The sequence below is a fragment of the Dendrobates tinctorius genome, unplaced genomic scaffold (genome assembly GCF_039654945.1).
Source record: "Dendrobates tinctorius isolate UK_male_01 unplaced genomic scaffold, ASM3965494v1 ptg000177l, whole genome shotgun sequence".
In the NCBI taxonomy this organism is placed as follows: domain Eukaryota; kingdom Metazoa; phylum Chordata; class Amphibia; order Anura; family Dendrobatidae; genus Dendrobates; species Dendrobates tinctorius.
The window spans coordinates 4186117-4204308 of NW_027361844.1; the positions used below are offsets into that span (position 1 = coordinate 4186117).

Below are 18192 nucleotides of genomic sequence, written 5' to 3' on the forward strand. Positions count from 1 at the left end.
GAAGAAAGATAGGTTTGCACAGTGTAGGTAGGAGACAGTGATTACAGTGGGGAAACAACTAGAAAAGTGTAGTGGACGTGCAGTACCTTGGGATGACCATTAGATGGCAGGGTGGAGTGTGAGCAAAGGACTTTACAGCAGCTTAGGGCTTTAGAAACCGTTGGTCATGGGGGGCGTGGTGACAGTTAGTGACAGTTTCAAGGAACCGGGGAAGTTATAAATTCTGAGGGAGGGTTCCAGAAGATTCCAGTCCCCAGGGGGGAGCCCAGGTGACAGGAGGACCACGCCAGTCTGTGTTCCCTGAGGAGATTCCGACCAGGGGCACTGAGGAGAGGAAACGTCAGGGGGGTGGTCCTGACGGAAGGACCGCAGCAGAGACAAGGCTCTGGGTGGAAGACACCGTATGTGTTACGACGAAACTGACCAGTAAAGTGCTGTTGGTGTACGGGCCTAAGGCGGCCACAGTAACCGAGCTGTCAGGATTGTCACAGTGCGAGACGGGACGTGACGTATAAATACGTCCCTAGTGTAACATACGGTGTTGGAGCGGCCCTGAACACGGAGGGCAGAGAGAGAGATATCGCGGTGTACCGCGAGGACCGTCAGTCGGACGGTGAGCAATAAACTTGGACCTGTTGCACCCAGAATCTGCCTCATCGTGTCTCTGTATCATCTCTGCGCGGTAAGAAGTGGGACCACCCCCTATCACCCCCCCAGCTCGGCACCCCACCACCGTCTCTACAGCAGCAACAACCAGTCCTACAGAGCTGGTCTGAGCAGAGCGCCTGCGACGCCGAGATTGCTCTGTAGGCTCCTGAGTGGTCGGAGAAGAATGGGAGACCGCAGGATGCAAGGCTCTGGATTCCCACTGTGCAGCTGCAGGAACCCGACGCCTACCAGGCTGCAGCAGCGGTTCTAGACAGCTTTCAGGTGAGGCACCGTCTGCTGCGTGTTTCATGTTCAATAACGTCTGTGGTCTATTAACAGTTAAACAGAAATCTACCACGTACCACATGGTTGATCTCAGCGGCAGCATAAGTGGCCAGTCCACTTTCAGGTAGGTCAGACATGCTGGTACCGGATGGCCGCAGTTTTTTTCTTGGGCCCTGATTGCATTTTGGTCCCCAGGTGCCTTTACTCACCTTCTGGTTATTCGAGCCTACCAGTAACTATCCAGTAGGTCAGTTTACAGTGCTGTCCTCAGGCTGTCTTTACTATCCAGTGCGTTACTGCTACCATACATGATTTACCAATTGCAGTTTATATGTTCTGGCTGTCTCTTACGGAGTCAGAGCCTATATGTATACTATGACTGTTATGACTGTTCACTGTACTTTTCTAGAGGCCTCTGAGCTACCTCAATACCAGAGCTCCTTATCTATTTGTCAGCACTTACCTCTTCTTTCTTACATCGGATAAAGCCTTGAGCAGCTTCGGGATTTGATTTCCGAGCGTGGCAGGAAAGCATCAAACAGTGTAGAAGACTGCTCCAGGCCTGGATTCAGTGAGAAGCTTTGTGATTACAGGTGTCTTCCTTCAGCAAGAATCGTATCCTTTTTCACTGTTATCTTCGGTTGTGTTGTGTCTCATACTTAGATAAGCGGGTCCACACACGACAATCGTCGCCCCGTTCCACATGGTCCAGGACGGATAAGGTCGCCCATGACGTCATAGTGAAGGATCTTCCTTTCGTCAGTCAAGTTTTCTTCTGGGGTCTATATGCTCCTTCCTAGGGCCAACTTTCCGTGGAGTTGGCATACTCCAGGTTTTTCACGGACATTTCCTCCTTCGACTGCTCATATTCTATTGTGCCTTCCAGTGCCCATCTAGACAACTTTTTCCATAGTCCCTTATGACCATCCTCATCCCAGTTCGCTTGAGTTTAGCTTCATGATTGATCTGAGTCTGTGAAGTCTTCCAGTTGTCTACGTTCTACTTGTTTATATGGGCACAAGATTGTCTTTTCAAACGGTTCTCCTTTTCTGAGCTGTTTTGTTGATGCAGCAGAGCCTACATCGCTGTGATGAGATCCAGGGTACCACCCAAGGTCCCCTTCAATACGGCTTCAGCGTTTTGATCTCTAGCAGGTTCTCAGTAGCCTATTCTCAAGTCTTGTTAATTCAGTTTAATGGTCTTTCCTTGTGCTTCTGTATCCTATATCCCTTCTCTCCAGAGCTCGCTGCGAACTGGATCACTTCTCCGACTGTGGATCCTCTGGTTTCCAGACTTTCCCCTAATTTGGTCCTTCCTCTCCCAGATGGAGCATCCCTCAAGGATACCAACGACAGACTCAGAGTACTTATCAAGGCCAACCTTTGAAGTGGCCGCCGCTACATCGTGCCCTGCCGTTGCCTCCACCTGGGTGGCAAAGTGTACAGACACATGGGCTAAGCTGCTCTGTCAGGGCATTCTTCCAGGAGCCTGACCGGAGGAATTGGCCGACCTCACGGACCAAATTACTCTTGCAGGGAAGTACATGGTATCCGCCTCCATGGACGAGCGGCATGTGCTGCTCAGGCGTCCAGCAATATTGTGGCCATCCGAAGGACCATTTGGCTGAAGGTGACGGACTTATCCTCAAAGAAGTCCCTTACCAACTTTCCTTTCCAGGGTTCCCGTCGGATTGGCTCCAAGTTGGACAAAATTATTAAGGAGGTCACCGGAGGGACAATCTCTCTTTTTTCTCAGGCTAAACCTCGTTGTTCTGTGGAGTTCTCCCACCAAGAGAAGTCACAGACTCATCAGGTTAGGAAGAGATCCTCCTCCGGGGCATTTCCGTGACGTGAGGAGTAGATCCCCCAGGAACAGTCCTGGTGGTTTTTCCTCAGCGTGACTCGTTGGGCATCTAACATTGCTGAACGGAGGAGTCCATCTTTGTCTTTCAGGATGGAATCTCTTTGTTCAGTAATTGCTTCCTGGGAACCACAGGAGCTTATATGTCCCACGGAAGCCTTTATAAATGTCCTTATTTCTTCAGGGCATCGGAGATTCCTGAGTTTTGCAAGGAGCGGATCCATTTTCATTTTATCGCCTTCCCTTTTGGTCTCTCATCACTCCCAGAGTCTCGTAGAGCCTTTGGCAGCGTTTTTTGCACATTCTGTGGATCACAGGTTCAGTGCTCTTCCTGTACCTCCATGGTTCAGTCCATCATTCTTGATTCCCTTCATTTTGTCCGACTCAGACTTCTCCTCTGTACCGCTCTCTCATCAGATTAGCTGGTCAGGACGACCTGCGTCTATATGGCTAGGGCCGCCCCTCCCCCCTTTTCGTATCACGGGCTCGTGCGTATAGAGTCCTTCCGGCCTCCAGGTCAGCGAATACTCACTGAATCCGGTAGGCAAATTGTAGATTTAACACGAAAATCACTTAAAACAAATTGGTATGGTGAAGAAAATGTTTTAACCATGAAGGAATTTTTAGAATTTTCTCCCAATTAATCCTTTTGTAAATATAGAACTGCAAAAATACATATCATCATAACATTTCTCTTTTGACTAACCCCATTAACTCAAGACAAAAAAAAGTATAGTATTTGGATATATCTTGGTTCTAGAGTGAAGGAAATGACTATCCATTATCATAAGACACCTTGACTTTTCCTGCTGAGAATGGTGCAATTGATTATTCTCCTGTTAGATACTCAGCGATATTTGTGTATCAGTCTTTTTGGTTTTGGGGTGGGTTTTTGTTTTTGTCTTGAACCTATGACAAAAAATAAATTACAGACCTCTCCATTCTTTGTAGGTGGGAAAACTTGCAAAATCAGCAGTGTATCAAATACTTATTTTCCCCACTGTGTAAGATTATCTCAGCACAGGAACATTTTATTTAAATACATCCAATTGTAGAACTTACTTTTATTCAAAGATCTTTTGATTAAAATTAAGTTTTCTTGTGGCAAAACTCCTTTACGGATATAGAGAAGATTTAGCTCAAGACAAAGTAAAAAATTCCAGACTTTACTGTTTAAAATAGTGTTAACATCAGAAAACAATGTGCCGATCAGCAAGAACCACCTAGGTGCATTTTTTTCTGATGTTATCACTATTTTAATGCACTTCAGGAAAGTCTGGAACTTTTAACTCCACCTTGAGCTGAATTTTCACCATTTCCTTACGATTATTGAATCAATACCTCCATCTTGTGGAATACTTAGTGTATAGACTCTCTACAGCTGTTGATGTAAAACTGTAGCCTACTTGCCATTCAGTTTCTTGTAGAGCATGTTAAAATGTGTTTGTGTCCTTTTGAATGCCTGTCTCTAAGCAAAGGTGTGAGTAGCCAGTCGATATATGGGGACAGAGGTTCACTGATTGAACCTGTGCCCGATATTATAGGCCAACCATGGGGTGCTGTAGTTGACTTATGTACAGTTAGGTCCATATATATTTGGACAGAGACAACATTTTTCTAATTTTGGTTCTAGACATTACCACAATGAATTTTAAACAAAACAATTCAGATGCAGTTGAAGTTCAGACTTTCAGCTTTCATTTGAGGGTATCCACATTAAAATTGGATGAAGGGTTTAGGAGTTTCAGCTCCTTAACATGTGCCACCCTGTTTTTAAAAGGACCAAAAGTAATTGGACAGATTAAATAATTGTAAATAAAAAGTTCATTTCTAGTACTTGATTGAAAACCCTTTGTTGGCAATGACTGCCTGAAGTCGAACTCATGGACATCACCAGACGCTGTGTTTCCTCCTTTTTGATGCTCTGCCAGGCCTTCACTGCGGTGGTTTTCAGTTGCTGTTTGTTTGTGGACCTTTCTGTCTGAAGTTTAGTCTTTGACAAGTGAAATGCATGCTCAATTGGGTTGAGATCAGATGACTGACTTGCCCATTCAAGAATATTCCACTTCTTTGCTTTAATAAACTCTTGGGTTGCTTTGGCTTTATGTTTTGGGTCATTGTCCATCTGTAGTATTAAATGACGTCCAATCAGTTTGGCTGCATTTGGCTGGATCTGAGCACAGAGTATGGCTCTGAATACCTCAGAATTCATTCGGCTGCTTCTGTCCTGTGTCACATCATCAATAAACACTAGTGACTCAGTGCCACTGGCAGCCATGCATGCCCAAGCCATCACACTGCCTCCGCCGTGTTTTACAGATGATGTGGTATGCTTTGGATCATGAGCTGTACCACGCCTTCGCCATACTTTTCTCTTTCCATCATTCTGGTAGAGGTTGATCTTGGTTTCATCTGTCCAAAGAATGTTCTTCCAGAACTGTGCTGGTTTTTTTTAGATGTTTTTTAGCAAAGTCCAGTCTATAATGAATAAAGCACTAGACAGTTTCCAAAACAAACTGACATAAGTCTCACCAAAAAATATTATAATATAAAGCAATAGGTGGAATATAAAATATAACCTTTAATCAGTCAATTAAAAGTACTAATCATGTGTCACCCTGTGAAAATAAAAGGCAGCATACAGCTGCTTATCAAGCGTATAGGTCTTCACTCAAAAAGGAGAAAAAGCCAAACCTGAATATAAGAATATAGATGGTCACCCAGAAATTTCTATATGGGTGAACAGAAACATCCATAGGGTACAGAAATTGAGATCACTTTTCCCATAAATGCCATAACCCGTTTGCATATATCTATAGGAATCATGCAATTTTAGCCAAAAAGGTCACCAAGGACCAAAAATTGACAGTCAGGTGAGAATAATGATAAAAAAGGAACAATCTCACCAAATAGATGGATGGGTCAGGAGTCCGGGAGGATCCTCTGTTCAATCCAACTGGAGGATGCTGTAGGGGGAGACAATACCTTTCACATCCCTAACACCTGATATTGGCTAGACCCCAGACTCCTGCCCTAACAAGGGCAGTCCACAGCTGACCCTAACAACACATGCCCTGCACTTTCCCTAAGGCGATGTCCCTTGACTGATTAAGGCTGAGTTCACACGTGGCGTTTTTTTCGCGTTTCCGCGGCGGTTTTAATCGCGCGATTTTGCCGCGAAAAATAAGCATCCCATGCATTCCTATGGGATTTCGCAATGCTGTGCTAATGCTGCGGTTTTTACCGCGGCGGAATCGCTTTGCGGTAAAAACCGCAGCATGCTCATTAATTTGCGGAATCGCGGCGATCCCGCACCCATAGGAATGCATTGTTCCGCTTACTTCCCGCATGTGGCTGTGCACACCATGCGGAAAGTAAGCAGAACAATTGCGGATGGTACCCACGGTCCGGAGGAGAGGAGACTGTCCTCCGGGCTTTGGGTACCATATCCCTGTAAAAAAAAGAATTTAAAAATAAAAAATATTGTTATTCTCACCCTCCGACGTCCCGCGCAGTCTTCCCGCTTCTCTTCACGCTCCCGTTCCCAGTAATCCTTTGCGAAAATGCTCGCGATGGCGTCCGTTCTCGCGGGATCGCGAAGTCTCGCGGTCATTCGCGCGACATCATCGCGAATGACCGCGAGAACGGACGTCATCGCAGGCATTTTCGCAAAGGATTACTGGGAACGGATGCGTGGGACGTCGGAGGGTAAGAATAACACCATTTTTTATTTTTTTTTGCATTTTATCTTTTACTACTGATGCTGCATAGGCGGCCTCAGCAGTAAAAAGTTGGTCACACTCGTCAAACACTATGTTTGACGAGTGTGACCAACCTGTCAATCAGTTCTTCAAGCGATGCTACAGATCGCTTGGAAAACGCTAGCATTCTGCAAGCTAAATACGCTTGCAAAATGCTAGTTTTTCCGCGGGAAAATCGCGGGAATTTAAAATGCGATTTTCCCGCGGACTGGAATTCCGGAATTCTCGCGGTAATTTCCGCGAGAGTTCCGGTACGTGTGCACTTAGCCTAAAGGTTATATTTCAAAGTCCAGTCTAGCCTTTCTATTCTTGATGCTTATGAGTGGCTTGCACCGTGCAGTGAACCCTCTGTGTTTACTTTCATGCAGTCTTCTCTTTATGGTAGATTCGGATATTGATACACCTACCTCCTGGAGAGTGTTGTTCACTTGGTTGGCTGTTGTGAAGGGGTTTCTCTTCACCATGGAGACTATTCTGCGATCATCCACCACTGTTGTCTTCCGTGGGCGCCCAGGTCTTTTTGCATTGATGAGTTCACCAGTGCTTGCTTTCTTTCTCAGGATGTACCAAACTGTAGATTTTACCACTCCTAATGTAGCAATTTCTCGGATGGTTTTTTCTGTTTTTGCAGCTTAAAGATGGCTTGTTTCACTTGCATGGAGAGCTCCTTTGATCGCATGTTTCCTTCACAGCAAAACCTTCCAAATGCAAGCACCACACCTCACATCAACTCCAGGCCTTTTATCTGCTTAATTGAGAAAGACATAACGAAGGGATTGCCCACACCTGTCTATGAAATAGCCTTGGAGTCAATTGTCCAATTACTTTTGGTCCCTTTAAAAACAGGGTGGCACATGTTAAGGAGCTGAAACTCCTAAATTCTTCATCCAATTTTAATGTGGATACCCGCAAATGAAAGCTGAAAGTCTGAACGTCAACTGCATCTGAATTGTTTTGTTTAAAATTCATTGTGGTAATGTCTAGAACCAAAATTAGAAAAATGTTGTCTCTGTCCAAATATATATGGACCTAACTGTATTTTAGACAGGAAATACCAATTTGGTTCACAAGGGTATATGGAAAATTATTGTTCTGCCTTTTTTTTTAAATTGTACCTAATTTTACATGATTATGTAAAAAAGATTGCAATTGGTTTGAATATGTAAATGTGATTTCTTGTGAGACAAGCCAGAACTGTAGAAAAAAGAAATATGGACCGCACATCCAAAAATGATACACTGATCTAAACCACAGTCACAGCAACAATGCACCAGCAGGGCGGGCTACCTAATGTCTCATGGCACCCTTGCCGCCATGCTGAGTCCCTATGACTCTAGGTCACACCGCCCCACAGGCTCAAAACGACAGCAACAATGGCCGCCACACAGCACCAACACCAAATGAATGGATGTAAAAAACCTCACCTTCCACATGCTCTCAAGCTGAGAGCATAAATAGGCAGAACCCCTCTTGCAGACTTCTACTAATTTAAAAGCACTTGGGTCAAATAGGAAGGGTGCGGGTCCAAGTAAAGCAAAATAAAGATGGGACAGTAAACATGCCATATGCCAGAACAGAACTGGAGGAAAAAAGAGACACGGTCCATACATCCGAAAAACACATATTGATTTAATGCCGTCAAGCAAAAATTTGCAAAATTTGATATGAGGTTCTTAGTTTAATTTTCTAATCAGACTGTATGAAGCAAACTATCGGCACCATGCCCAAACCATCATCACAGCGACAGTGCACCAACAGGGCGGACAACCTGGTGCTTCACAGCTACCCTGCTGCCAAGCTGCGTCCCCATGACTCTAGGTCACACCGCCCCATAGGTATAAAACCAAAACTTGTGAGACAAGCTGATAAGTGGTGGCGTCTAATAGTTGTATATAGGCTTCTGAGTTTACCATCATTATCAGCTTGTCTCACAATGTTTTGTGAAAATGTTATCCTATTTAAAGCGTTTGTATTTATAAGGTAAGGGCGCTCCACAAATAAGGTTTGGGTAATCAGATAAGTATGAACAGGAGGTGCCACAAGGATAGTAATAATGACTCAAGAACCAGAAAAAGGAGAAAACATTACCCAAAAGATGTGCACACTCCAAGGTAAAAGATATGAATCAATTTTATTGTATTAATACTGACACAACAAACAAGTGGGTATAAAAACAATTAAAATGACATAGCGATGGGATCCCAGATCCAGATGCCGAAAGGATTTAATTGTGAAGCATAAGGTATAAAAATAGCAGTGAATAACAATGTATAACAATAAACGTATATCAGACAACATAGTAATCACAACACATGAGATGGCGGCATAATCATGGTGCAAAGAAGGTTATTTCTAATACTAAGAGCCAGCTGAAACCATTCCATGTATATAGGACTGTACAAATCATCAGTAAGGCATCTGGTACAGAGAATATACGGTATATAGTACCCCAAGTAAAGAAGTAGTAAGGGGGGGGGGCTGATGCCAAAATAGGCCAAAAAAGCCCAATTCAAATGCATGAAGTATGCAAGGACAGGTTAATGGCCTTGGCCAAAGGGATATACCTGTAGGATAGGTACGAATTGCCTGAAAAAATGCGTCTCCCAGACCGATCAGATAGCCCGTACAACTACCGGCTTGAACCTCCATGATTCTTAGGCGCACTTTTCAATTCTATAGAGCAAGGGTCCCCAACCTGTAGCTCGGGAGCCACATGTGGCTTGCGGTCCCATGAATTGTGGCTCACGGCTGTCTGCCAGCTTGGTGCATTAGCTCCAGGTCTAGGAAACAGGTATGAAGACCACATCTCAAAATGGAGAATTTTGTGAGTAGCACTGCACAGAAGAGCAGATCTGGATGCACATACACTGGTCTTAGGGGTTTAGAGATAATTTGAGTATGGTAGGCTGGAGACAGGATGATACTACCTAAGTGGAGATGCTTGAAGCTGGCTGTAAAAGTGTGTTGGGAGAAAACTGAATGGGGGTATTGTGGGAACCCCTGGATCTTGGTATTTTGCTTCGGGAAGATTTCTGTGGAAAAGCTTTGGTTATCATTGCACCCAAAATGGGTGCTTTGGTTGCCACTGTTGTGAGGGGGCAGTACCTGGATGTGGCTCGCGACCATCTCTCATAGCTGAATGTGGCTCTCAAGGTCATGACGGTTGTGGACCACTGCTATAGAGCATACTTCTTTTACCTTTAATGAGTTTGCAGATTCTGGTCTGGAATTCACACCAAACGCTAAATGACACCCATGCACATTAACTTTTTGGCTGTCTTTGAATGCCAAATAGAGCAGATTGTTAATTATAGTTCACCAGTTTTTGTTCTTTTTTATCCCATTTTAGGAAGGGAAGGCACATTCGGTGCCAACTGCGCTCTGACCAATGGATTTTCACAGCACGCTTGTTTCGATTGATAATGAACTCAGCCTAGAGGATTTGGAATCTTTGAAATTCCTTTGTTCGGATTTGCTTCCAAACAAGAAACTGTTAACCATGAAGTCAAGTCTAGAACTTTTTACTGAGCTCCAAAAGAAAGGTCTATTTGAAGATGACCAGTATGACTTTCTGGCTGAACTACTTTATATCATAGGTCAGCACAGTTTGCTAAAAGTGCTGGAAACCAGCAAGTGGCATGTCCAAGAAGCCTTAAAAGAAAAGAGTACTGTGTCTTTGTACAGGTAAGTTCTTAATGTTTTCATTGAATTGTCTATTGTCACTACAGACATCATAAATGAGTACATCCTTTTTTAAAAAGTAAGATTTTAAAGGCGTTGTTCAGTCTTTAAACTACAAGTCTGTAGTCAGTCCATGTGAAGAATCTCCAGGGTCAGCGTCAGGAATGGCAGTCATGAGACTGCAAGTACGGTCTGTGCATACTCCCAGTCACATTCCGACTAGACCACTTCTGTCCTCACTTAACACACTTGCATTGAGAGAGGCCCAGTGTTGTGAGTTCATTTTCCCCTTCGTCACTGAGGTCTGGTGAACTCCCTATTCTGGTAAAGGAAGGTAATGAGCCTGATTATCAGGCACCTGAGCCTAATGAGGATGACTGGCTGAGTAGAGTCACTGACTGGATATAAGGCTGCCGACGCCCATCTGCCCTGCGGGTGAATTCTCTGTGGACTTCTAGGACACCAGTCTGATTCCTGCTTCCCTAAAGCTAAGTTTTCTGCTTTGCCTGTTTGCATTTATGTTTTGTTTTTGTTTTCCTTGCTTTTCTGGATTCTGCCATTCCCTGCTGGGATGAGCTGAATCTCCTTTTGCCGGTTGCTCTGTCTTCAGAATATTCCTGAGTACTGACATAGCTTTTTTGAAGCCTAGCGTCTTCAGGGCCTTTTTTACTGTCAGTCTGTTGGCTCTTATTTTCATAGGGTTTTTCACGGATTGCAGACAGCAGCCTTCCTGTCCTTTCCTATCTAGGTAGTTTGGGCCCCGTCTTTGCTCAGTCTATCTTTCTGTCTTAGTGTTTTCATCTTGCTTCACCGTCATTATATGTTGGGGGCTGCCTATTGCTTTGGGGTCTGCTCTGGGGCAGTTTAGATTTCCCCTTTCTTTCTTTAGGCCTATTTAATTCTCCGGCTGTGATCGAGGGGTCTAGGGCATCGTAGGAACCCCCCACGGCTACTGTTAGTTGTTGTGATAGGATCAGGGGTCTGCAATCCGATAGCTGCCAACCTCTCTGGTTTTCTGGACTTAGCTAGCAGTTCTGTTTTTGCCTCCTACGGTGACTCAATCATAACAGAATCACCCACCATACCGCAGATCCTAGGGTACTCAATAGCAGGAAAGAATTGTGTTTAAAAAAAAAAAAAAAAGTGTGTGTATATTCTTTCCTCTATATCTCTGAGGCCGTAGGGGGAATTTTTTTTTTTCTCTCAATGGAGATAAAGCAATTGTCTGATCGTGTGGAGCAGCTCGCTGCGGAAGTGCTGGGAATTTCCGCCTACCTTGCTCGTTCGCATGCTGTTGAACCAAAGATCCCTACACCTGATGTATTTTTTGGGGATCGATCTAAATTTTTGAGTTTCAAACATAATTGTAAATTATTTTTTGCCTTGAAGCCTAACTCGTCAGGGAGCTCCGCGCAGCAGGTTAAAATTGTCATCTCTTTGCTGCGTGGCGATCCCCAGGATTGGGCGTTTTCTTTGAAACCAGATGATCCTATTCTGACTAATGTGAACGCATTCTTTCAAGCTTTGGGGTTGTTGTATGACGAACCTAATGCTATTGATCAGGCTGAAAAGACCCTGTTGGCATTAAACCAGGGTCGAGATTCTGCAGAGTTGTACTGTCAAAAGTTCCGAAAGTGGGCGGTCCTTACTACCTGGAATGATAATGCCTTGGCTGCTCTCTTTCGGAAGGGTTTGTCAGAAGCCGTAAAAGATACTATGGTGGGATTTCCTGTTCCCTCTGGTCTGGACGATTCTATGTCATTAGCCATTCAGGTTGATCGGCGTTTACGTGAACGCAGGATTGCACGAGAGGTGTTGCTACCGGTTGAACAGACGTCTGAACCTATGCAATGTGATAGAGTTTTGTCTAAGGCGCAACGTCAGGAGTTCAGAAGGCGTAATAAGCTGTGTTTTTTCTGTGGAGATGCCTCGCATATTATTTCTGTTTGTCCTAAACGAGAGAAACGCTTTGCACACACGTTTTCTGTTGGTGGTGTTCAACCCAAGTTTCTTCTGGCAATTACTCTGATCTGCTCCCTGTCCACATTTTCCGCCAAGGCTTTTGTGGATTCGGGAGCAGCGCTAAACCTAATGGACTTGGATTTTGCTAAACGTTGTGGATTTCCGATGACACCTCTGCAGACGCCTATCCCTTTGAGGGGGATTGATGCTACTCCTTTGGCTAAAAATAAACCTCAGTTTTGGACCCAGGTGGTCATGCGGGTCGCCCCAGACCATCAAGAAAATTGCAGATTTTTGGTGTTGCTTGGTCTGCATGATGCCGTTGTTCTGGGGTTTCCCTGGTTGCAAATTCATAATCCAGTTTTGGATTGGAAGTCTGTGTCTGTGGTGAGTTGGGGTTGTCGGTGTGCCTTTAGTGAGGCTCCGGTTTTTTCCACCTCTCCTCAGTCGCATGATGTTCCTGACTATTTGGCGGACTTTTATGATGTATTTAGTGAGAATGAGTCTGCGTCCTTGCCTCCTCATAGGAGTTATGACTGTGCTATTGAACTAAGCCCGGGGTGTAAATTTCCCAAGGGTCGGCTCTTCAATTTATCTGTACCCGAGCACGAGGCTATGCGGTCCTATATTAAGGAGGCGTTGGAGAAGGGTCATATTAGACCATCCTCTTCACCCTTAGGTGCCGTTTTTTTTTTTTTGTGGTCAAAAAGGATGGTTCTTTAAGGCCTTGTATTGATTATCGTGCCCTCAATAAAATTACTATTAAATATCAGTATCCGTTACCCCTGATTTCGGATCTATTCTGCAGAGTTAAAGGTGCTTGCTGGTTTACCAAGCTTGACCTCAGGGGGGCGTATAATCTTATCCGCATTAAGCAGGGGGATGAATGGAAGATGGCGTTTAATACTCCGGAGGGACATTTTGAGTACCTGGTGATACCTTTTGGGCTCACTAATGCCCCTTCTGTCTTCCAGTGCTTCATGAACGATATTTTCCGAGGCTTTGTCGATAAATTTTTGATTATCTATCTGGATGATATTTTGATCTTCTCCAAGGATTGGGATTCTCATGTGGAACATATTCGGACTGTGTTCCGGATCTTGAGGGAGAATTCCCTGTATGTCAAAGAATCGAAATGCCTTTTTGGAGTACAGAGGATTTCATTTTTGGGATTTATTTTGTCTCCGTCAACTATTGAAATGGACCCGGCCAAGGTACAGGCCATTTATGATTGGGTTCAGCCCACTTCTTTGAAGGCCCTCCAGAAGTTTTTGGGTTTTGCTAATTTTTATCGGAAATTTATAGCAAAATTTTCTAGTATTGCCAAGCCATTGACTGATCTGACTAAGAAGGGTGCTGATGTGTTGAATTGGTCTCCGGAAGCTGTTGCTTCCTTTCAGGAGCTGAAGCGAAGATTTACCTCCGCCCCGGTTTTGCAGCAACCTGATGTCTCACTCCCGTTCCAGGTAGAGGTGGATGCTTCTGAGATTGGTGCAGGAGCTGTTTTGTCCCAAAAGGATCCTGTAACATCTAAAATGAATCCCTGTGCTTTCTTTTCCCGAAAGTTCTCTCCATCTGAACGTAACTATGATGTGGGGAATCGGGAACTGTTGGCCATGAAATGGGCATTTGAGGAGTGGAGACATTGGTTGGAGGGAGCTAAACATCAAGTTGTGGTCCTCACTGACCACAAGAATTTGATTTACCTAGAGTCGGCTAAACGCTTGAACCCTAGACAGGCTAGGTGGGCCTTGTTTTTTACACGTTTTGATTTTGTGGTCTCTTTTCTTCCTGGAACTAAGAATGTCAAGGCAGACGCCCTCTCTAGGAGTTTCTATGCTGATTCTCCTGTGGTGACCAAGCCTGCTACCATCTTAGGCGAAGGGGTAGTTCTTTCTGCCATCTCGCCCGATTTGAGACTTGCTCTGCAAGAGTTCCAGGAGGACAAACCTGAGCGTTGTCCCAGTGGAAAGTTGTATGTTCCTGACCAGTGGAAGAAGAGAGTGATGTCTGAAGTTCATTGCTCTGCATTGGCTGGTCATCCAGGTATTTTTGGTACTAGAGATCTGGTGAGTAGCTCTTTTTGGTGGCCCACCTTGTCTCATGATGTCAGGAATTTTGTGCAGTCCTGTGGGACTTGCTCCCGGTCTAAATCTTGTTCTCGCTCTAGTGGGTTGTTGATGCCTTTGCCGGTCCCCAGGAGGCCATGGACCCATATTTCAATGGCTTTCATCTCTGATATGCCGGTCTCTCAAAGAATGACTGTTATTTGGGTTATTTGTGATAGGTTCTCTAAGATGGTTCATCTTGTACCACTCCCTAAGTTGCCATCTTCCTCTGAGTTGGTGCCCCTGTTTTTGCAACAGGTGGTTCGCTTGCACGGGATTCCTGAGAACATTGTATCTGACAGAGGAGTTCAGTTTGTGTCTAGATTTGGAGGACTTTCTGTTCCAAGCTGGGAATTCAGTTGTCCTTCTCCTCTGCTTTTCACCCTCAGACCAATGGGCAGACAGAGAGAACAAACCAGACCTTGGAGTCGTTTTTGAGATGTTTTATTTCCGCTGATCAGGATGATTGGGTTTCATTTTTGCCCTTGGCCGAATTTGCTTTAAATAATAGAGCTAGTTCTGCCACTTTGATGTCACCTTTTTTTTGTAACTTTGGGTTTCATCCTCGATTTTCTTCAGGGAAGGTGGAGCCTTCTGCCTGCCCAGGTGTTGACACTGTGGTGGAGAGAATGCACCAGATCTGGGACCAAGTGGTGGATAAGTTATCTCTCTCCCAGGAAAAGGCCCAGCGGTTTTCCAATCGACATAGGACCATTGGTCCCCAATTTAAGATTGGTGATATGGTGTGGTTATCATCAAAAAATATTGCTATGAAGGTGGCTTCTCCTAAGTTTAAGCCTAGATTTATTGGACCTTACAAGATTTTGGAGATTATTAATCCGGTCTCTTTTCGTTTGGCTCTTCCTGTCACATTTAAAATCCATAATGTGTTCCATAAGTCCTTGTTGAAGAGGTTTGTTGAACCAGTTGTTCCTGGGGTGGCACCTCCAGACCCTGTATTGGTTGAAGGTAACATGGAATATGAGGTAGAGAAAATACTGGATTCCCGTCTGGCTAGACGGAGACTCCAGTATTTGGTTAAGTGGAAGGGTTATGGTCAGGAGGATAATTCCTGGGTCTCTGCCTCTGATATTCATGCCAAAAGATTGGTGCGTGCCTTTCATCGGGCTCACCCTGATCGCCCTGGTGGCGTGGTTGAGGGTTCGGTGACCCCTCCTCAAGGGGGAGGTACTGTTGTGAGTTCATTTTCCCCTTCGTCACTGAGGTCTGGTGAACTCCCTATTCTGGTAAAGGAAGGTAATGAGCCTGATTATCAGGCACCTGAGCCTAATGAAGATGACTGGCTGAGTGGAGTCACTGACTGGATATAAGGCTGCCGACGCCCTTCTGCCCTGCGGGTGAATTCTCTGTGGACTTCTAGGACACCAGTCTGATTCCTGCTTCCCTAAAACTAAGTTTTCTGCTTTGCCTGTTTGCATTTATGTTTTGTTTTTGTTTTCCTTGCTTTTCTGGATTCTGCCATTCCCTGCTGGGATGAGCTGAATCTCCTTTTGCAGGTTGCTCTGTCTTCAGAATTTTCCTGAGTACTGACATAGGTTTTTTGAAGCCTAGCGTCTTCAGGGCCCTTTTTACTGTCAGTCTGTTGGCTCTTATTTTCATAGGGTTTTTCACGGATTGCAGACAGCAGCCTTCCTGTCCTTTCCTATCTAGGTAGTTTGGGCCCCGTCTTTGCTCAGTCTATCTTTCTGTCTTAGTGTTTTCATCTTGCTTCACCGTCATTATATGTTGGGGGCTGCCTATTGCTTTGGGGTCTGCTCTGGGGCAGTTTAGATTTCCCCTTTCTTTCTTTAGGCCTATTTAATTCTCCGGCTGTGATCGAGGGGTCTAGGGCATCGTAGGAACCCCCCACGGCTACTGTTAGTTGTTGTGATAGGATCAGGGGTCTGCAATCCGATAGCTGCCAACCTCTCTGGTTTTCTGGACTTAGCTAGCAGTTCTGTTTTTGCCTCCTACGGTGACTCAATCATAACAGCCCAGTTAGTCGGAAAAAAGCCGGGAGTATGCATATCGCTTGCGGTCACATGACCACCGCTCCCAATGCCTATACTGGAAAATCCTCAGATCAAACAGTGACTGCAGACTTGTAGTTTAAGACGGGACAAGTCTTCCAGCTCCAGTACTTGAGAATCCTCACTACGCACAGCACTCAAGATGTGAGGATTCACAAGTCTGCAGTCACATAGAGTGACTGCAGACTTGTTGCCTACCACTGGAGAGCACTTTTCAATTCTATAGAGCATGCTTCTGTTATGTTTAATGAGTTTGCCCTAAAATACGAGATTTATGGATACTACTGCCCCAAGGAATGTTTATTTTAAAGTATTTCTGTACTAAATACTCTCACACCTTTTTGACAGAAACTTTTTACTCTGCTAAAAAGGTATTTTTGTAAAAATTGCTTCATCATTAAAAAGTGGCTATACCACCATAGAAACCACACTGACAAATTTCTCAACCACCCTGACAAATTTCTCAAGATGTGGAAGAAATTGCTCCAATCCTACTTGATAAACCTGCCTCATTTTGTGCAATATACTTTTCACTTTTCATTTCCTTTTAAATTCACCATCTAAGGCTTAGACCTCAATGAATGTCACAATAAACTATATCATAGACTACCGTCTATGATGTTAGGGAAATGAACAACTCTAAAATAAATTTGTTGATGGGACAGTTGTTTTTTTTTTAATTTTGATTTTTATTATTTTTGTTCAACTTGGACAACTTCATAGTGTAGGAGTAAATACCCTGATATACACTATATGGACATAAGTATTAGGACACACTTCTTAATCGTTGAATTCAAGTTTTTCATTCAGTCCCAGTGCCATGTGGCATAGAATTCAGCCCCTCACCATACAGTCTGAAAAAATAGCTCATTCTAGAGAGCTCACTGAACTACAGCTAGGCTCGCCGTGTGACTAAGGGGCGCTTGGATGCCAGAAATGCGACAGAATTTTAGATCTTTGGAATCATGTTTATAAAGATTTTCCAATAAATTTTTGAGATATTTAACTCATTGTTGGATTGATGTGCTGACTTTTTTCCTCCTCACTATTTAATTATTTGCCAGATCAGCCGATCATAACTCATATAAATTCTCCCCCATAACAAATTCCAACAGCTCCAAAGACCCCCCAACCGCCACCGCAGGCACACTCTGACACCTCAAGTGCGTGCGCCCCCAAACAACTCCCAACGCACATTCAGTCCTTCCTGAATGGAAAGTGCTCATAAATCAATTACAATTGCGTTCAAATGCACACTTTCGTTTTGCCAAAAATTTCCTTCACCGGTTTCTAAATCGTAATGCCGTACACTACCCCCCCATTCCTGTCTACCAAACTTGAAATAGCTTTATTTAAATTTACCCTAGCCATATTAGTTCCATTTTTGGATCTTGCTACCTGCCAAGTTTTTCTAGGCACTATGTCAGGCCAGACTACTACCGCTTTTAATCAATTCCCTAACCGATCTTACACCCAAATCCTGTGATAGGCTCGAGCTGCCTGCCCTGCAGGCAACGATTTGTTTATAAAAACAGAGAGAGACAGTTAGCAGCAGGAGGAGGGTGAGCTGTTAGGCAGCGAGGAAGAAGGGAGGACAGCGCAGAAGGAAGGCCTCCATTCCTACCTGGCCAGGTATATCCAAAATTGCCCGGCTCTCCATTACGATCTGTTACCAGTCTGTACTATCAGCCATCAAGTAAAGGAAAAGAAAACTACAGCCCTTGTGTCCTCCAGTGATCTCTTGCTCCCTGAGTCCTGCATCACAAGGTACACGAAGCCTGACATAGCAGAAACAGGTAGCCCTGGGGCCCCGCTCCACCTGTGGGGAGCAGAACCATCCCAGCTGCGTCACCATCA

The 18192-nt window shown here is 44.5% G+C and overlaps 1 protein-coding gene across 3 annotated transcripts in view; it reads left to right on the forward strand.

Annotated features, from left to right (window-relative positions):
• The window catches only part of CASP10 (caspase 10), a 121886-nt gene that overhangs the window by 15440 nt on the left and 88254 nt on the right, over positions 1-18192 (forward strand). For 2 of the 3 annotated variants that reach the window (XM_073551480.1, XM_073551479.1), the window contains exon 2: positions 9904-10238. In XM_073551480.1, coding sequence (XP_073407581.1) covers positions 9943-10238 — 296 coding nt within the window. In that variant the 5' untranslated portion in view covers positions 9904-9942. Of the gene's footprint in view, positions 1-9876; positions 10239-18192 lie in introns of all 3 variants that reach the window. The other variant, XM_073551481.1, reaches the window with a different exon arrangement.